Source organism: Phyllostomus hastatus, unplaced genomic scaffold (genome assembly GCF_019186645.2).
Source record: "Phyllostomus hastatus isolate PE091 unplaced genomic scaffold, TTU_PhHast_1.1 phas_contig_210, whole genome shotgun sequence".
Lineage (NCBI taxonomy): Eukaryota > Metazoa > Chordata > Mammalia > Chiroptera > Phyllostomidae > Phyllostomus > Phyllostomus hastatus.
In genome coordinates, this window is record NW_025333737.1 from 15,710,464 (window position 1) to 15,732,401 (window position 21,938).

Consider the following 21,938-nt stretch of genomic DNA (forward strand, 5'->3'; position numbering starts at 1 on the left):
AATTTATCAGCCGATCTGCAGACCACTAAATAAAAAACTAAAGGTAGTTTAGAAGTGTCTGTTTATAGAGTTCAGAAGTGTGGACTTTGTGACAAGATTTCATTTGGCAAAATCCCCAACATAAGGAATTCTAAAGGACAGATCTAAACCCCCCCCCCAATTGCAAGGGATCTTATTTTAACTTTAATTTGGACAAAGCAGTTGAGACAATTGAGAAGTTTGGCCGATATTTGACATGAAGGAATTAGTATTTTTTAAATTATTAAAGTATGTAGATATTTTAAGTGAACTTTTCAGAGATTTATATGTAAATATATACAGATGTAATGGTCTGATGATAGGAGTTGGCTTCGAAATTAATCCATGGGCATGGGAGATAGATGTTATATATAAGATTGAATTGGTCAAGAGTTGATAGTTGAAATTGGTTGATGGTTATGTGAGAGTTCATTATCCTTTAGTTTGTATATGAAATTTTTTATTTAAAGAATTCAAGATAAATGAAAGAACATGAGCCAAGATCAGGGCAGCTGTATTACAGATTCTATATGATCTGGTCCTGCCTCCTTACAGTCAGTGTGAACTTCAGTGCATTCTTCCCCTTGTTTACTGTCTGAGCTCCAGCTACATAACTTGCATACATGTCATTTCTTCTTCCTAAAACACACTGCAATCCCCAGTATTTTCTATGCCTCTGCACAACTCTTACCCCTCATCCCAGGCAAGTTTGCCTAAGTCCTAATTTATTCTTTGGAGCATAGATTAAATGTTTATACCACAGAGAAGTCTTCTACTTTATTCCATCTAAATCTGATGTCATCGTTATAATCTCTTACTCCACACTTTTCATGATCATTTGTTCATTAACATTTGCCTTCCCCATCAAATTCTAAGCTTAATGAGCCACAGTTCTTATTTGTTAGTATTTTATCCCCAGCACTTAATATAATTCCTGGTAAATAATAGGTGCTTAAATATTTGTTAAATGGATCTCCCTGCCCACTGGTCACCAAATTCTCTCACCTGTATATCACAGTGATTTCCTGGCTCGGGTCTCTATTAACATTTTTAATTACCCCTGAATGTGTTTTTATCATAACTAATGAGATAATGCCACTCTTCTGATTAAAAAATCCCATTATACCATTCATTTGCTCCCAGAACACAGTAGAACATACTTTGTGATCTGAGACCTCAAATGACAAGGCCTCTGTCTACCCTTTGGATCTTTTGTGAGACTCTGGCTTTTTCTTAGTCCCTAGAATTGATATGCTTCTTCCTGCCCTGCACTTTAACAGGTTCTGTTTCTTCTGCTTGAACTATTCATATATCTATACATGTGTGTATATGTGTTTGTATATATGTGTATTTATTTACTTATTTGCCTGGTGAATTTTTACTTTGTTATTCCTCTGAATGTCACTATGTGTTGAGAATCTTGTTACACTCTTAATTAGTTAAGCATTCTGTTTACCCCATAATATGCATTTATTGCATCTTGCAATTTTGTTTTGTATCATAATAACTTAAAAAAATTAGTTTGTAATTATTTGTTCAGTGTTTGCTTGTCTTGTAAGATTTTAAAGCTCCATGAGAAAAGGAATGGACTTTGTGTAGCTCACTCCTGAAATCTCAGGTCTCAGCTCAATGACTTGTTTGTTCCCCCATGAATAAAGACATCTTTAAGGTGGGGAAGGGTGTTAAATGGAAGGGGGAGGACAGGAAGAGCACACTGGTAGGTTGAAAGATTGGCTGAAATAATCTGCCAAAATGCACAAATCTCATTTCAATTTTCAGAGATAATTTGATTTAAGTAGTAACATAAAAGGGTTAAGTGATCAACTCCCAGAGACTCTTATCAGGAAGAATTGGAAGTTTAGAATTGACTTTGACACATTTGTTTCCTGTTACCACCAACCTAGAAAGCTGATGAAACCTAGCTAGAATGATAGATACAAACTGTTTGTTAACCCATTCTTATCTGAGTTTTATTTATTTGAAATTTGATGCTAGACACCTTGTTTTTACCATGTACTTTACTTCTTCCATCTCTTTATATTTTGGGAGGTGGGGGGGAGTAAAGTTGTGCTGAACCAATTGTCTATTCTAGTATAACTACTTTGGTTCTACAGCTTAGAGTGGAACTTCCTTTTAGGTGACTACAAAGCCCAACACTCAAGAAACTCAGAATTCTGTTGCTAACTGAAAACACCTATTTTCTGAATTTATTTGCCCCTTAGAGGTTTTATTTCTCTTTTCTTCTCCCCTTTTGTATCTTTTATTATATGGAATTGAAATTCAAGGTTCTATTTATTTAATAGTTCTTTTTTAAGACACATATTGTACTTGGCAGTTAGGATCACATCATTTAATGAACACATAGTCCTGTGAGGCGGATGTTGCTGTCATTTCCAGAAGTTAATTTACATTGTACAGGATCATATAAATTTTTTTAAATATTTTATTTATTTCTAGAGAGGGAAGGGAGGGAGGGAGAGAGAGACAGAGAAACATCAGTGTGCTGATCAGGGGGCCGTGACCTGCAACCCAGGTATGTTCCCTGACTGGGGGATCGAACCTGCAACATTGTGGTTCGCAGCCCGCACTCAATCCACTGAGCTACGCCAGCCAGGGCTCAGGATCATATAAATTTTTTAACTTGGTTTAAACCTGTCTTCCCTGCTCTTTCCCCTGTTTCACACTGCTCTGGAGCAAGGTAGTGAATATTCCTATATACTTTTTTTTTTAGACGTGACTTTAAGTAATGGCAGGCTTTTCTAATCCTGTCCCATGAATCTAGCAACTGTTGTGCTCTGGATGTTCAGGGATGATCTCAATTTTACCTGCTCTATTCTACTGGTTTTATGTCATCTAAAGAACGTGGTGATTTCAGAATTTAGATGCTTCAAGCTTTCTTGCACACTTGAAAGTCTCATATAACTCTGTCAAATAATTTATCTACCAGTTTTTGGTTGAATGTAGTGCTGTGTGTAACTTGATGTGGACAGTTATTTTAATTTGTTAATAGGAATCTTTGTTTACATTTAAGGAAAGAACTGGATAGGACTGAAATCAGAATCAAAGATGGAATTATCACCACTAAGGTGTTTTTGTTAAGGTCTTAAGCATATTTGTTGTTGAGTTAATGAGATTTTTTAAAAATTTCTAGATCAAGCCCTAGACTTGTGGCTCAGTTGGTTGGGGATCCTCCCACAAACCAAAAGGTCACTGGTTTGATTTATGTTCAGGGCACATACCTGGATTATAGGCCAGGTTCCCAGTTGGGGGCATGCAGGAGGCAACTGATTGATGTTATCCTCCCCTTCTTTCTCCCCCTCTCTGTAAAAAATGAATAAAATCTTTTTCTTTTTATTATAAAAATATTTTTAGATCAGGGAAAAGTATAACCTACCAGCATTGTTCTCATGGATTTACACATTTTCCATCTTAGAATAGAACTAGGTGGGCTTAAAGGAAGTGTTTGTGTTTACCTTGAGTGTTACTTTTATAAACTTCAGCTTTTGCTCAAGTTTTTTCTTTGAGAAAAAGGCAGTAGGCTACCAGTGCTATCTGTTTTGCTCTGTGTGGCAGTGCTCTAGGCATTACAGATAGGGTTTATCATAATCTTTTTTTGTTGAACTCATTGACAAGAAGTTGGCTATAAGGAGTTCAGTGTTGCAAATCCTTTTCTGTTAACAGAAGTTACATTCCTGGTGCCTTTATTTTTGCAAAATTATTGGTAACGACCTCTTAATTAAGTGATTCATATTATTTTTATGGTGCAATAGAAGAGGTTTAATCAGTGCCATCTTTGAAATTTCAATGTATAATTTGTATTAAAAATAGGAGCTTGGTCCCCAAATTTGAGAAGTTAAATCTCTTCATATAAAAGTTCCTGTGTTGATCTATTTGTCCTTTTCTAATGAAACATTTTTGTTAACATTATCATTTGAGATGATTTTAAAGAATTAAAGACAACAACTAATCCCATTTTGTTTTCTACATTGGCCAACGTGTAAGCTGAACTCTTTAATTTTTTAAAAACAGTATTTTTATTTTTTTTTAAGAGTTTTATTTATTTGTTTTTGAGAGAGGTTGGGGGGAGGGAGAGAAACATTCATGTGAGAGAGAAACATGGATTGGTTGCCTTTTATTCACATTCTGGCCAGGGACTAAACCTGCAACCCAGGCATGTACCCTGGGAATTGGACTTGCAGCTGTTATGTTATAAAGCCGACCTGGGCCCATCCCCATAGCACCTTGGTGAAAGACATAACAATACTGAAAGGAGCAGATTTTTATTCACAACATTTCAACCTTGGCAGTGCTCAGAGCACCTTAGCTTGGAGCCCTCCTTTTCCATGAGACCCAACACTTCCCATGCTTTTCTACCAGGCTACTAGCCAAAAGCATTCTTAAAAGTTTCCTATGTCCTTATTCGTGCAGGATCCGGAGTATATTGCCATTAGCCTTTGTGTAATAGTACAGAAAGGCATGTGCTGTTTTATTTTGGATTATGGTGAAACTTAGGAAAGGCACAAGTTTTAACAGTCCAGGTAAAATTCAGGTGCAGCAGATCAGGATTTTGCAAGGAAGTTCTTTTGTAGCTTTGGAGTTAGCCAGACCATTTACTTCCTTTTTACTACTTTCTTTCCAACTACATGGCAAAAAAATTCCTTATTACAGACAGCATGTCTTTTTCCTTATTACTGTTTCCTTCATGGCCAAGAGCCCTTCTTCCCAAGCCTCATGGTCAAGTGCCAGAGTGGCTGCCACGCTTGAGTTTAAATCCCAGCCCGAAGCTTTCTCCGTGACCCCATTTCCGACTTCTTCCATAAAGGGTTACATTTGCCAGTCCTTCAGTATCTCCTGCCTTTCTTTGGCTGCCATTGTTAGTCTGGGCAGGCATGGACCCGCAATGCAAAAAATCCACCCTCCTCTTCTAGCGCAGGCACAGGCACAGCAACTGGGAAACCGCCTCCCTGCTATGCTTTAAAGTCACGCCCATTTTCCTAGCCCCAAGCTGCAGGCAAGCTATTTAACACCACTATAACAATGACCAGCTGTTGTTATTATGCAAAATAACTTTAATGACCTGCTTTGTTTCTTCCTTACCCAGCCAAGGCTATGAAGGCTTTGGATTCCCCTCCCCCCTCCCCCCCAGGGGCTTCTTAGCCTACACCCCATTCTAAACCTTGTTCCACATCCATTACATTTAGTTTACAGGATGGTGCTCCAATCAACGGAACCACACTGATCAGGGCTGAGTCTTAAATTTTCAAGTACTTTTCACTATATAGTTTCAGAGTGTTTATAAGAGCTTTTCTATTTGAGTTGTTTTTTAAATCCTTAATGAAAGACATGTTTATTGATGAGAAACATCCATCGGTTGCTTTCCTTACCAGCCCAACTGGGTTGAACCTGCAACCTAGATATGCTCTGACCAGGAATTGAACTTGCAGCCTTTTGGTACACAGGATGATGCTCTAACCAACTGAACCACCTGGCCAGGGTGAGCCTTTTAGAGGAATGATTTTGTTGTTATTGTTCAAATAAGTATAGATTTTTAAAATATTCTTGAATCCCTTAGAACATTGTAAGTTTTAGATGTGTGGTAATATTCTAACACTGTAAAGAAAACTGCTAAAGTATAAGTTCACATTACTAAAAGAAATCTATACAGCATACACTATTTTACACAAATGAATACTTATGCATAGCTGGTAACATTAAAAATTACCATTCATGTTGCATTACAAAAGGAAATATTGGTACTGTACTTTCCTGCATTAAGGTATTCAAAAAGCAATTTATAGTGTTGAGATTTTAATGGATTTTTATATAGCACATGCAGACAAAGCAAATTTAACCATAGTGTTTATAAAAGCAAGGAGCAAAATATGAGTTAAAACGAATTCCCCACTCAGACAGTGGTATCCCAGTATATGTAGACAAATAATTTGGTACAAACTGGAATAAAGTGTATAGGAGAACAGTATGTTAGAATTCATTCTAGTATCCTACAAAACACACACAGATAAAGCAATTATTTCACTAATTGTCAGCACAGTAAGCAATAAGAGAGTTACAAGACTCATCAGTGTTGGAATACACCTTTTTCTTCATCATTGATAATGACTATATTAGACACCAGTTCATCATTATATTTATGTAAGTATCACTGCAACCATTGTCATGTGTTGTTTATATTTTGAAGTCTGTTTAAGCATGACCCTAATGTTAAATCAGTGTCTCTTGGCCTTTTTGAGCTGTAAATTATCTGTAATAAATTTACATGTAAATATTAAGAGGGGAAATCCACCCCTACATCTGGTAAACTGAGTTTCTGTGGCATGTTGGGGTTTGGTTGTTAAGGAAAACCAAACATAAGTTGTGAAGCTTTTACTATTTATGGAATGTTTTGTGGTGGTGTGCTCTGCCACTGGTGTGTGGTAATGTCTTCCCAGCTTACCTGAGAATTGCTAACTACACACCTTTCACCTTTGCTGACGGTTCAGGGTTTTTTGCCCATGTTTCTAGTATTTTGAACAAGTGATACTTTTTGGACACTTGGTGGTGCATTCATTCCATTAATTACATTACAACATGGTGACAATTTTATTGAAACTCATTTCTTCTTCTAAACTGTCGTATTACAAATGTATTAATAAAATAAAAGTGTTCATAATTTAGGGATTGCTAGCATTCCCTTATTGTTGTCTTCTATTAGTTTATTGGCCAATCTCCAAAAAATATGATCTGGAGGCTCAGTTTTATACTGGTGTTTGTAAGATCTCCTGTATACCAGACATGTTAGTTTTGACTTTAGCAAAATTGAGAAAGGCTGTTCCTTAATATCAATGGGAAAAAAGTATTCATCAAAGTTCCTACGAACTGAAATGTTTTAAGTAATTATCTTTCCCTTTGTACTCTCAGCCTTTCAGATCTTAAAGTGTTTTGGTTTCTTCCCTTTTTTGACATCAAACAAGAAAGAAGAGAATTCTTTGGGTTAAGATGTATCTAAATTCAGAGATAACAAATGGATTTCATCATTCCTGTCAATTCAGAGTGCTTGGTGTCCTGGAGCACTGTTGTGAGAAGGCTTATGAGCTAAGTTCAGAATCTTTGGGAGAGACTGCCAGGATTCTTTGTCCACCAAGGGTGACTAAAGGAGGAAGTATGGTAATTTGCCAAGAAATCATCTTTCCCTTGCTCTGCTTTGGTTTTCAACGTTAGGGTTTTATTTTGGCTAGCCATTGTCAGTTGTTAAAACCAACTTGGCTGTGAATACACTGTTAAATGGATGCTTCATTAATTTTATTTAACCATTTTTTGGCCTCAGAGTGCTGTCCTTTACAATATTTGACTCCCCTTATACTTTACTGTTTCCTTGAACACAGGATTTGAAGAGAAGCAAGGGAGCATGTGTGGTTCCATACATGTAAGAGTGATAGGAAGAAATAAGCTTTGAAGGGAATTTATTTAGGAAAAGGTAGCATGTGATTTATATTAGGAATAGTAACTGAGGAGGTTATTGGAGTAGCCCAGCTGTGATTGATGGGGACTTGATAGTGCCATAGCTTCAGAAGTGAAATAAACTTGTAAAAGCAGGAGATTTATTTAGCAGGATTGGAAGGTGGTAACTTTGAAGAGTAATGAAAGTTGGAAACAGGATGTGCGGGTTAACTAGCTTTGCCTTTTTTAGAAAAACAAGGACCCTTACAGTTTAGGAATGACGACGTTCAGGGTTATACTTGAGCTTTTGAGGTTCTTTTCTTAAATTTGGGCTAGAACTATGTCTGCAGCCAACCTTGAAATAGATTATTGTATTTAAAATGAAAGTTTGTTAAAAAGATTTTATTTATTTATTTTTAGAGGGGGGAGGGGGGAGAAAGAAAGGGAGAGAAATATCAATGTGTCGTTGCCACTCACACAGCCCCTACTATGGACCTGGCCTACAACCCAGGTGTGTGTCCTGACTGGGAATCGAACTGGTGACCCTTTGCTTCGCAGCACAGTGCTCAGTGGATTGAGTGCAGCCTGAGAACCAAAGGGGGTTGCTGGTTCAATTCCCAGTCAGGGCACATGCCTGGGTTGCGGGCCAGGTCCCCAGTAGGGGGCACACAAGAGGCAACCACACATTGATGTTTCTCTAACACGCCCCCAACCAGGGACCTGATCCGGTTCACAGGCCAGCGCTCAATCCGCTGAGCCACACCAGCCAGGGCCTATACATGTTTTTATATAGTTACTATTTATGTCTTAGTGCCAGTCTTTATTATTGTATGCTTATTCTTTTTTAGTTTTTATGTAGTTTTCTCATTTCACATTGTTGATGCAGTTGTATTGGTACATGTAGTAATAATTAAATTGATTACAGTACTTATTTTTGTTGTTTCAGTTTTTATATGACTTTTTTTTAAAGATTTTATTTATTTTTAGAGAGAGAAGGGAGGGAGAGAGAGGGAGACATCAATGTGCAGTTGCTGGGGGCCGTGGCCTGCAACCCAGGCATGTGCCCTGACTGGGAATCGAACCTGCAACACTTTGGTTCGCAGCCCACACTCAATCCACTGAGCTACGCCAGCCAGGGCTTTTGTATGACTTTTCCATTCAACATTGTCTTCTGAGACACAGTCATGTTGGTACAGATAGTTCTAGTTAATGTTTTAATTGCTATAGAGACATGTATTAAAGGAATAAATTATAGTTTGTCTGTTACAGTTTAACTTTAGCATACTATATTAACTAATTTTTAGCTGTACCTCTGTTGCACTGAACATGTTTGTTCATACAGATGTGCAGGTTATGTTCTGAAATAAAATTTCATGATGGGTGGGTATGCACATTCTCCACTTACCCAAGCATTTCCAAATTAATCTTCAAAAGTGGTTATGCCAGTTTTTATTGTTACCGGCAATACATGAATTGCTGTTTTCCACATCTCGCCACATTTGGTTTTTCCGATCTGAGTTTGAAACAACTTTTAATATTAGACCTAATACTGGCATGTTTTTATGTATTTATTGGTTTGTGTGAATTTTCTTATGTGAATTTGGATTTCTTATGTGAATTCTCTCTTAGATTGCCTTTTTTTAACCTATTTATTGTAGTTACATATTTTGATAGTTAATCTGTAGTTATGTGTTACAGATATCTTCTATCAACCAGTGGCTTGCCTTAATTTTATTAAATCTTTTGTTGTATGTTGAAAATTGGCTAAGTTTTTTGTTTGTGTGTTTGGTTTAAAATTTTTCCTGCTCTGAAGTTCCAAAGGTACTCTTTTTTTGGTGTTTCAGATTGAGAAATTTGAAAATGATGTGATTATATCACAAAGAAGGGAACTAATTTTACTTTTTCCACTTCGGTACTATTTATTCAATGGTTCTATATTTCCCCACTGATATGAATGCCATCTTAATTATATATCCAGTTTTAAGTTTTAGGGCTCTTTGTCATTGGTCTTTTTGTCTTTGTATACTGCCTTAATTATCATATCTTTACAGTAAGCCTATAATCTGATTTTCGAAAAAATTTCATCGTTCTTTCTTTAGAATTCCTCTGTTGTTGGTCCTTTTTTTGCATGTAAGTTTTTGGTTCAGTTTGTCAGCTTCTGTTAAAAACCTGAAACTTAACTAGAATTTATAGATTAATGTGACAATTGGTATCTTTTAAAAAAATCACTGTTGTAGGTCTTTCATGTTTTTAGGTTTTATTTTTTATGTAAAGATCTTTTGTATATAATATTAGCATTTGTTGGTGTTATGAATAGTTCTTTTTTTTATGAGGTTTTTTTTTTTTTTTAACTCATTGGCACATACAGGACACTATTAGTTTTTGTCTGTTGATCTTTACTTGGCTACATTGCTGAATTTTTTATTATATGTCTTACGTTAAAGTAGGAAATATTTCTATCTCCTGAGAAATTAAAGCAATTTCAGAGAAATTGTGTGCCACAAGGTCAGGATACTAGAAGGCAACTTGAACGAGTCAGGGAAATACCTATATTCGACGAGTTTTATCTGTGTGTGTCCTGTGACAGGCAGAAAAACAAAATCTTTGGCTTTTCTTGGCAGAGTTGGTCTATGTATGGACTGTTAGATGTTAGAAACCTCCCCATTTGGTACACGTGTGCACACACATGGAAGCTGATGGAAAGACACACAGGGGAACCCCCATGTTACCACAAAGGCAGAGATTGGAGTGATGCATCTGCAGGCTTAAGGAATGCCAATGATTGCCAACAATACCAGAAACTAAGAAAGGCACAGAAAGAGCCTTCAGAGGGAGCATGGCATTGCTGAAACCTTAATTTCAGTCTTCTAGCTTCCATAAGTGAGAAAAGACATTTCTGTTGCTTTGAGTTACCCAGTTTGGGATACCTTGTTATGGTAACACTGGGAAGATAATACAAACTCCATAAAAATTAAAACATTGACTCAAAAAAATCAAGGTAAAAAATGATTGAGTTCCAGTGATTGTGGGTGAAAAGATTGGCAAATTCTCTACCTCCAAAACAACTATAAAACTGCGTTAAGCCCTGGCCAAGGTAACTCTCAGTTGGTTAGAGTAACATCCAATTCTCCAAGGTTGCAGGTTTGATCCCAAGTCAAGGCACATACAAGAATCAACCTGTGGATGTATAAATAAAGTGGAACAACAAATTCATCTGTGAACAATTCTCTCTCTTTTCCTCTCTCTATAAACCAATTTAGAATTTTTTTAAAAACTAGACAAATTATTATTGCAGAACAGGTATTTCAGGGCTTTGGAATAGAACAAGAGGATACAACAAATTGAGCATTTATTTACTAAAAGTTGCTGAACTTTGGGTAAGAATAGTAGTAGTCTAGTTTTGCCTTAACATGGTAGCCAGGAAAATTAGGGTGGCAAGTTGCCTCCCGTAGCTGTTATCATTCTAAAAGTTCTCATTCCCCCCAAAATTGAGGATTTTCTCATAGCAAAACGAATCAAATTAAACTCCAGATTGATTCTCTTACCTTTCTATCTCATCTCTCCTTTGGCATTACTGTAGCTATGTAGAAACAAATAATTTGGTTTTGTGTTTTGGTATTTAAATAAAGTCACACTGTATTATTTTTAAAAACATGGCTGCTACTCTTGGATTTCACTCTGGTTTTTTCCTTTTAGGAGGCGGAGGTCAGAATGGAGATGGGCTGCAGACCGAGCAGCTATTGTCAGCCGCTGGAACTGGCTTCAGGCTCATGTTTCTGACTTGGAATATCGAATTCGGCAGCAAACGGATATTTACAAACAGATACGCGCTAATAAGGTGAGGGATACGTGCCTGGTCTTTTTTAGCCCAGCTAAAAACTACCATTATCCCTTTTCTGCTATCCCTCAATAACTCTTAACTATGTCAAATGGAATGATTTAATATGGTCTGATACAGTGGTTTAATTTGTTTAAGAGCTTGATGTTGCTTAGTGTGGTGCAGACATCACTACTAGGATATATTGTGAAATTGAACACCTGTTTAGAACAAAAACAGTTTGTATACCTGGGCTAACAGGAAACATAAGACTGAATAGTGTATTCCATTGAGTATAACTCATATTTGCTACATATATGGAAAAGTGGTGATGACTAAGGATTTTCATCTTGCTATTTTACATAGATATGTTCTGTTTTACTGGTTAATTAAGCTTCCCTTGCTTTCTTGAGGCAAAATAGGATTTTTACTGAAAGAGTGTTTAGGCAAAACTAGACATTGATGATTAGGATTTTGATTTTCCTGTGTCGTCCTATCTGCAGAGGGCTGATTCTTACCACACAGCTTTTATCTGTGTATAAACTGTACAGTTTTTCTTCTTATAAATGAACTTGGAAGAGTCCTCTCTTCTGTTTGTTTTTGACTGAGGGATTAATGTGCATGGAAGAGAAATTCAGAAAATAGTTGGGTGTCTACTATGTACCAAGCACTGTTCTCCGTAGTGAGGTCATAGTGGTAAATAAAAATTCCTCTTTTTTGTGAAGCTTACATTCTTTCAAAATATTTTTCTATTAGCTCAGTGCAATTAAGCTTCACGATTGGACACATGGGTCTAAATGAAGAGCTTACTGCTCCTAAAAATAACTGTCACAACATATTTTGTCCTACCTTAGTTCTGGTCAAAGCCTTCAGAAAATTGCTGTACTGTGAACTCTGCATTAAATTAATTACTAGGCCAAAAGTTAAAAGGATGACCAATTGACAAGATAAAAATGATGAGAGTTTGAGGTAAAAGTTTTGCAGCCCCCTTTTAAGCTTTTATTCCAAAAATTCCAGTGGATTATTCTAGTTTCTTTCCAAAATGTTCTAGAAAAAAATTCTCCAAAAGTTCAGTAGAGTGTGTTATAATTGAGGGCAAAGTCTAGAGGACTTAGTTTTTTTTGAACAGAATTTAAATCCTGACTACTTTAAAAATCAGCTGGAATAAACAAGTTAAAACTAAAAATATTCATTAGGGTCCTTTACCTTAGCTCTTCTTTACAGGGGAAATTGATTGAGACTTGTAGCATGTGAGCTGGAATGGTGATAGGAATAGCTAGAAGATGACTGGACATTCCTGTCCTGATAGGGGGAAGTCTTGCTCTGTCTGGGGATACCTCTTCAGTGTCTGAACAGCATTTTAGTGGGAATTTCCATGTTTGAGAACAAGAGTCTGTTAGTAACAACTGATAACAATGGCAGTCATATTTGTTGCTTTATTTTAATTTTTTGTTGCTTATTTTATATACATGCATAAATATGTGTATTTATATATGTGCATATATTTTTAGTTCCCTATTACAAAATTACTACATTCCATAGACTTGAAGATGCCATCGATTGTAAGATGCAGCATTATTTCATGTGCATATAACAAATGGTTTTAATTAAACTAAGACATATCATCAATTGTTGAGGTGCATTCTGATGCCAAAGATGTTAAGATGTGGAAAAAGTATGTCTTAGAATGAATGAAAAAGTGTTACCAATTCTGAGGAAACTTGGAAAATAAGAAAATACACCTTTCTCCGTACCTTTCTCTCAGTTTTGCTGTGAATCTAAAACTACTCTAAAAACCAAAAAAACAAAACCCAAATTCAAAATTAACCCACTATGAACATTTGGTCATGTGTTCTTTCACTATTTTTTCCTGTGCATATGGGACCCTGAACATTTTTCTTTCTTTCTTTCTTTCTTTTTTTTTTAACGTTTTTATTGCCTACATTTTATTACCTTTCTTGGTTGATATTTTAATTATGCATTTTATTAAAATTATATAGGCATACCTCAGAGATATTGCAGGTTTGGTTCTAAACCACCACAGTAAAGTATCTCAATAAGATGGGTCGTAATCTTTTTGCTGATGGAGGGTCTTGCCTTCACTTTGTAAAAAACCACAGCATGTGTGATCTGCAATAAAATGGGGTACACTTCAATTACAAAACATGCCATGATAAACATCCTTACTTAAGTCACGGCATAAATACTTTTGTTTTTGACGTATACTTGAGAGAAGTTTTTTGACAGTAATGCCTCAGTTTACTGTCTCATGAGCCATGAGAAAAGTCTCTTCACTTTTGGTTCCAGCTTTATTCTTTAGCTCATAACTCAGCAGTAATGATGAAGCAGTTTTGGGAAACATTCAAAAGTCTTAGATATTTTTAAATATCTGGAAAGTAGTTATTCTGGAATTTTGTATATAATATTGATTATTCAAGAGTTGTATCATGCAGGGCATAATATGTTAAGCACCAGACTTGGAATTGGTAATAGTTCTCTTGGTTCTAGTCCTGGTTTTGCTACCATATAGCTGTGTAACCTTGGAAATGAAAGTTACTGAATACTTCTGAGCCTCATTTTCATGGTCTGTACAATAAGCCATTCTAGATTTTAATATATTTTCTTTGTTTGTAGTGTGGATACACAATGATGGTTAGTTACAAAATTGTGACAGGAAGGATAAAAGTAGAATGGTAATCCCAGTAAGCAAGATGTTAAGAAAATTAACAAGTTTATTAAATGCTTATATTTCTACAACGTCTTTTTAAAACACATGTGTTAGTTTCCTGGGGCTGCCATAACAGATTTACACAAGTTAAGGGATAAATGTAAAACAACAGAAATTTATTTTCTCATAGTTTTGTGGGCTAGAATTCTGAAACAGGAGGGCTAGGCTCCTTTTGAAGAATCTGGGGAAGACTCCTTCCTTGGCTCTTCCTAAGCTCCTGGTGGTGCTGGTAATCCTGGTGTTCCTCGGTTTATACTGCATCACTCCAATTTCTGCTTCCATCTTCACATGACCATCTCTTCTCTCACTGTGTCTGTGTCTTATAAGGACACTCAGTCATGTTGGGATTTAGAGACCCCACTGAAGGACTCCTCTTAACTTGATTACATCTGCAAAGTCCCTGTTCCCAAATAAAGTCACATTCATAGGTTCTAGGTGATACAAATTTTGGGGAGGTATACTATTCCACCCAGTATAACAAATAAGCAGTGGAATTTCCCCCAAGGGCATATTATCATGCATTTGGTCATGTATCCCTATAATAATAGAAGCCTTTGAACATGTATACTCTGCATTTGCCAGGCTCTGTGTTAAGCATTTTACTGTTCTTCTCAAATTAAAAGATAAACAATTGGAGGGTCAAAGAGATTGAGTCATTTGTTCATGGTCAAACTACCAGATGAATGCAGAGCTGAGACTTGAGTATCTGACTTTCTTGCTCAAGTTGACAGTTGCTTTAAGTACTTGACTATTCGAGTTACAGAAACAGAAGGTTTTGCTCTGACTGGTGTGGCTCAGATGGTTGGGCATCGACCTGTGAAGGGAAGGGTCACTGGTTCCATTCCCAGTCGAGACACATGTCTGGGTTGTGGGTTCAGTCCCTATTGGGGTATGGACAAGAGTACAGGAAGCACCCAATAGATGTTTCTTTCTCTTTCTAAAAATAAATAAATCTTTAAATAAACAGCAGGTTTCTAACCCCCTATATTTTTTAGTAGAGTGGGTTGGTGTTTGCTCATCCTCTTTTAGTTGCTTTAATTCTTTTTGAAATGAGGTACAGTATAAGGGATCTTTTGGTTGGTTTTGTATTCTATAGTGAACATAGATATTTTGGAGGAAGGGACGACAGTGTATGCATAGATCAATGTTAGCTGCATCAGCATAGCAACCAAGCACATATTTACAAAAATAGATTTGATTAAAACCAATGGGCTTAAGACCCATTGGAAAGACCTCTGAAGAGATCAGTGGGAATTCCATTCTTGTAGAGGCCAGAAACCTTGACTGGGTTTCTTGTCTCCTTTCCCTTATATCCAAGAAGCACATTTACAGTGCTGATTGATTCTATCTTCAAATGTATATATACAGAACACTAGTTCATATAGAAATACGATAGTTAATAAATGATAATACAAGAAAACTTGATGTTTCTCATAGTCACAACTGTAAACCTACTTTTGCCCCACCCTGTATTTTCTGCTTTTCTGTTTACCACTAACTAGTCTTCACATCAACACAATAGCTAGATTGATTCTTATGAACCATAAAGATGGGTTCCTCCTTGTGCTGGAAACTTTTCAGTGAGTTCTCGTTTGAGAATAAAAGCTAGAATACTCATGAGTTACAAGGCACTACAAGATTAACTCTCTTTCCCACCTGTTCTGACTTAAGCTCCTACCTTGAACTTCACTCATTCATTTTACTTCAGCATACTGAATTTCTTCCAGTTCTTAAAATCATCAAGCTGGCTCCAACCTTGAAACGTTCGCATGAGTCTTCCCCGAGATGTCCCCAATGTTTATTCCCATGTCTCAAAATATTTGTTCAAATACTACCTTCTGTGTGAAGTTTACTCTGACTGCCTAATAAGTAGTGCTCATTCCCACCTCATAATACTCTCACTGTCCTTTTTTTTTTCCTCTTTTAACACCTTCTAATGTACTACATAAAATGTACTTGCTCTTACTGTTTATTGTCTGTCTTTGTCCCCCAGCATTAAAATGGAGGCACTTGGAAGGATGGGTTTGGGCCAGGGGGGCAGTAGGGAAGGAGTTTAGAGAAAGGCTGTGTGTCTCTCCTTTTGTATTTGTAGGATCTAAAACAGTGTTGATGAATGGATAAATGATGGCTGGATTTGCATGAACAAAAGGAAGAACAAGAGAGTAGACCAACTTTTAGTCTGAGTTCTGCTATGGATTGGCCTATTGGCATGATCATCTTTGGTCCATAAAATGATAGAGAATAAATGGTCTCTACCAAATCATCTAAAACTTTCCTGGGAGGGTGTCTTTGAAGTCACAGGTGTTTTTTTAGAAGTTACTCGATAGTTTAAGGGAAATTTTTTCCCTTTGGAAACATTTGTCGTATCCTGACTTACTTAAAAAATTGATGGAGTAACTTTATAATTAATTTAGGCTCCTGGTTATACTTAATATAAACTTGATGGTTTCTTGTTCAAGGGAAATAATTTTTAACATAAAAACTCAAAATGTTTTGTACATTTTCTTTCCTGGTGTGTAATTCCAAGAAAGAAAATGTGGGGGTGGAATATTAAAATAAATATATATATTTCTTTTTTCTTCAAGAGCTTACCATTAGTTAACATTTAAAACAGCAAATTGAGGCAACAGTAAATGAAATAATTTGGCCCAAAGTTCTTCTCTGGAAATGAGATTTAAATACACAGAATGTAAGATACAATCATAGTGCTTTAGGAAGTGTGGCGACTTGAAGAAAGCAAGTAGGGGCTCAGTTAACCCAGGGACATTTTCTTGAAAAGAGGTGGCACTTGGATTTGACAAGCTTGTTGAAAGGGCACATGGCATTTTGGATAAATTTAAGAAAGGGACAGAATCAATATGAACAAAGAAAGAACAGGTACTATTACAACTTTTCATTGCATTTGGGTACATACTATTTTATAATAAACCCCCACCTCTCAATAGCAACTTCATATGTACATTCAAACATGTTCTAGGAGATAATGAGATTGATATAATTGTAACAGTATTTGGAGAAAGTTGGAAATAGATAAATAAGGTAGGAATAGATTGTGTGGGACTCTGAATGTCAGGATGAATTTGGGTTAGTTTTATACAGGAAATGGGGGGGTGGTTTAGGCTCTTAAGCAGGGAAGGTGTTGAATGCAATTTTGGGAAGGGAATTGTGTGCAAGATAGCTGCTTTTTACAAATAGTTTTTACTTTGAAATAGTAAAGCTGATGAGTGTATTTTATGCTTGTGATTGAGGCAAGAAAATATTAAGCAGCAGTTATTTCAGTCAGAGGAACCTCATTTTGAAGTCTAGGCCAAATGTTTCTTGCTTAGTTAATGATCTTTCCCTCTTAGGAGTCTGCACATCATTTTCTGTGCAGGCTAGGTATGGTCTTATTCTAGAACAGTTAGGTGTTCTTTCTCTCGCTTTCAGGGGAAAAAAGATGTTTTACTTTTTTTTTTAACTAAGGTAGAAAAAATTTACTATCCTTTCTTACTGTCCCCATCCAACCCTTTTTATTTCTTTGCATGCCCTATTTCATAGAGATTTTTTGAGTTAGGCCACCAGAGATGGATCATTTGGTTCATTGGCTTATAAGAACCTATGTTACGATGCTCTAGGGAGCCCAAATTGATACAATCCAAATCTCTAGGCCCTGGAATCTATATTTTAGGATGTTATCTGGAGGATTCTGATGCTACATCAAGACTGACCAAGTAATTTTTTTCAGTTTAGGATTTATGTTAGGACTTAATCAAGGGGAGCTATTTAAAAACCCAGCCCCTCTCCCCAGAGATTCTGAGGAGAGGATGTCAGACCTGGGTAGTATCCTTTGATAAATTTCCATAGGTGTGATTCTAATACAAATTTTTTGTTAAGTGTTTCTTATCAGTCAGATCTCCTTATTTTCTAGACCAAAGAAAGAGAACCAGAGACACAAAGCCCTGGTCACTTGCATCCCAGGCTTTATTTTACAGTGTCATAACTGATTTTGGTCACTTTTACTGCTTTTACTAAACTGGGCCCATGCTGATTATGGATAGAATTTTTTGGTTTCTAATATATTACTGAGACTGTTCTGCCTTTGTTTCATCCAGTAGTTTCAGTTGCTTGTCATTTGTTTTAACTCATCATTTACAATTTTAGCTCTTTCAGTTTGGTAACCCTTAAGTCACATGAGTGATCAAGTAAACTAATAAGGCTGCATTGCTGCTCTTGATGCAGTATAGTCTAGTTGGTAATGTAGTGTAAAATACCATATACTCTGATAAAGATTCCAGATCTAAAAGATGCTGAATGGTAATTTTAATACTACTCACTTGTGCTGTTTTTCTTTGTGTCCTGTAGGGGTTGATAGTTCTTGGAGAGGCGCCTCCTCCAGAGCACACAACAGTAGACTTATTTCTTCCACTTAGTTCTGAGGTGAAGACAGATCATGGGAATGATAAATTGGTAAGTATAAACACAGAAAAGGGAAAATGAGTGCACATTTAGGCTGTAGCATGAGCACACAGTTTATTCTGTTAGAAGGATCCTGGCATTGTATGGAAAAAGGGTACCACATCCTCATTTATCACTTGGCATTTAAAGATCTGAATTGCTGGGTGGGGCAGTTCACAGTTCCTCCTACAGCTCTGTGGCTGGCCTGAAGAATTCAAAAGCAGTGCCTGACTCTAATGACAGCACAGCCAGAGGATTGTGGCATTATGGAGTATCACTGGGAATCAAGAGAACACATTGCTCTGGCACTTTTTTTTGATAAGTGAGGTAACTTTTCTGGGCCACTATAAAATCAAAAGGTTGGACTAGAGGTTTAACTCACAAAGATATTGAAAGTGCTTTTTATGAGTTACTCCCTTTAATTCTATAATGAGGATAATGCTGACATTTTCTGTAATTTTCTAGATACTATTTCAGCACCAAGGTTAATTTCTTTTTCTTCTGATTCCCAAAACACTTTTTTGTTTCACTTTTTTACTTTCCCCTGAAGGTCACTGGCTTTTATGAATATTTGCATTTCTTGATTTAAGTAATTTCTTAGAAATTCCAAACTCCCATGACATTTGTTTGGGAAGCCAGTAAGCATTGATGATGACTCTGCACATCAGCAAAGCTTGTTATCCTTTATCATTATCATAGTAGGAACTCATATGATATTGTGGAAACTAACTTATGTAATGAGAAAGCTTAAAGGAAGCCAGCTATTGATGCTATGGGTAATTGTGAAGACATTAAGAGATTGATGGTTCTTCACTGGAAAGTAGTTTTAAATAAAGAGCAGAATTTTGCCACTATTCAGTCTACAGACTTTTTAAGTCATCTGTGCATCTATTTCAGCTCTAGCCCGGATAAAATTTGTTGCAAGTGAGACAGAACACATTAGTAAGTTGGAAGGTTAGCTGGTGCTGATGGTACGATAATTACAGGAAACATGAGACTTGAAGCATGTATGATTGAGAGTAAGTTTATGTATTGTATTTGTGTACAATATTTACAGATTCCAAAATTTTTCTGGTAATCTTCTGTATTCAGGTTTTCCTAATAGTTTCCTGTATTTAGCATTTGTGGAGGGTAGGACATAATAGTCTCATTGTTTTGATTCTCATTGTTTTATTATACACATTCACATATGTGCAGATGCATGCTTCTCCACTCATAGACTTGTCCCTTTCCCTGCCCACCATTCACCTGTATGTACATAACCCATATTAGATTGTAAAAATTCTGAAGATCCAGGACCATATTTACCATCATGCTGACCACAGTAGTTTCTGATTCACTAAAGTTGATAAGTATGAAAACAAGTATACACTGTCACTATGTCTTGAAGAAGAGGTTAATCTTTAGAAAGTGTCTTCCTGAAGGAAACCAAGTCAAACAGAAGGCAGTACATTTCCATTGTTTAATGTAGCAGTTTCAGCCAGTGTCACAAGAATCTTTATTTTACTTACGTATTTTTAGAGAGAGGGGAGAAAGAGAAGGAAAGAAACATCAGTGTGTAAGAGACACATTGGTTGGGAATTGAACTGGTGATCTCTTGGTTTACGGGCCAGCACTCATTCCACTGAGCCGCACCAGCCAGGGCGTGCTGCAAGAATTTTTAAAACATGCAGCACCTGACTGTTTTGGTCAGAGGCACTGACCTCTTTTCCCTTAAGCTGTCAATTAAAATAATGACAACAGTCAACACAACAATAACCATCCAGTGTGAATAAAACAAAATTATACCTATTTTAGTAATTAGTTGATATGTGCCATGAGATGAAAAATTTTGAAAATCGCTGGTTTATTGTATTGGTGGGTGGGCTGCAACGCATTTATTACTTAAAAGACATTAAGCAATTTAAAAGTACTTCATTTTCTAAATGTCAAATTTGCATAATGTGTATAATATGCTAATTACTGGGCAAAGTTTTTCATTGTGGGGGGACTATCTAATTTTAACTTTTTGTTACCCAGCTTCTTTTTTGAAAAGTGATTTGTACCTTGATTTCTCAGTTTTGCTTTAAAAAATCTTAGGTCACATTTGGCAAGGGCAGTTGTAAATTTTCATACACTTAACTACCCTGTTCTCCATTTTTTTCCAAAATAAGATGTATTTATTGCCCCCCCACCCCAATTTGAAGACTGGTGGTTTAAAAATAATTATATCAGACATATTTTTTGTTTTGTTATGTTTATTTTCTTTTCTGAAACTCACTGAGATTAACAACAACAAAAAAAAACACTGGATTTTTTTAACTGTCAAAATATAGTTTCAAGAGGTAAGACATAATTCTCAACAAAATTCATAGTAACTGATTAAGGTAGGAATGTTGGCATAACTGGTAACAGTATTTTGAGACCAGATTCTGATTTCTATTTGTAGTCATTGAAAGGAAGAGTACTGCTGCTCTGGCTGGTGTGGCTCAGTGGATGATGCGCTGGCCTATGAACCAAAAGATCATCAGTTCATATTCCCAGTCAGGGCTCATGCCTGAGTTGAGGGCTAGGCCTTCTGATTGGGAGTGAGCAAGAAGCAACTGATTGATATTTCTCTCACACATTAATGTTTCTTCCCCTCTCTCCCTCCCTTCCCTTCTCTTTGTAAATAAAATAAAAAAAAAAAAAGAAGGAGGAGGAGGAAGGGTGCTGGAATGAGATTACTCAGTAGCATACAAACTTCATTACAGCCCGACAGACTAATAGAGCCATAACCTTTGGAGTTACATTTTCTACTGAACACAAATCAGTTTTAGCTTGTTAATGTTCTTTATTTTCTATCTATCTATCTATCTATTTTGATTTTTTTTTAAGATTTTATTTATTTTGAGAGAGACAGAGAGACAGAGAGACAGAGACATCAATGTGCGGTTGCTGGGGGTTATGGCCTGCAACCCAGGCATGTACCCTGACTGGGAATTGAACCTGGGACACTTAGGTTCCCAGCCTGCGCTCAATCCACTGAGCTATACCAGCCAGGGAATTCTATTTTGATTTTTAATGACTGAAACAAACAAACAAAAAAAGACCTAACACCGCAGCTTCTGGAAGAACCATTTTTTCTTGCTGTCTTGTACCTCTCTTCAAACTTGACCTTGGCCTCCCATTGGGCCTTGCGTTTCAGAGCAGGATCTCTGAAGATGTCCCTTTTGACAGCAGCTTTGTCCAGGAGGATATCCACAGAGTATCTTATGGGTGTGAGGTGATTGTAGTTATAAACTTTAACAAAAGACTTGATCTTAGACCTCTTGGCAGTTTCCTTCTTGCCCATGGCAGCTGTCACTTTGCGGGAATAGTGGTCAATTCCAGCCACCACCAGAGCATGGCCCTGGTACACCAGAGGCGGTCTGATGTACCATTATCAGTGTTCTTCATGATGACTGCCTTGCATCCAGGATAGCATCCAGCCAGGACCAGCACCACCTTCCCGGGTTTCATAAACTTGCCTATTTCAACAGCAGC

General features: G+C 36.7%; 1 protein-coding gene and 1 pseudogene across 4 annotated transcripts in view; one reads left to right on the top strand and one right to left on the bottom strand.

The window, feature by feature from the left end:
- Nucleotides 1-21,938, top strand: part of KANSL1 (KAT8 regulatory NSL complex subunit 1) — a 148,531-nt gene that overhangs the window by 84,304 nt on the left and 42,289 nt on the right. For all 4 annotated transcript variants that reach the window (XM_045836021.1, XM_045836020.1, XM_045836019.1 and 1 more), the window contains 2 exons: nt 11,152-11,293; nt 18,342-18,446. In XM_045836021.1, coding sequence (XP_045691977.1) covers nt 11,152-11,293; nt 18,342-18,446 — 247 coding nt within the window. The remainder of the gene's footprint in view (nt 1-11,151; nt 11,294-18,341; nt 18,447-21,938) is intronic.
- Nucleotides 21,506-21,923, bottom strand: LOC123816786 (annotated as a pseudogene).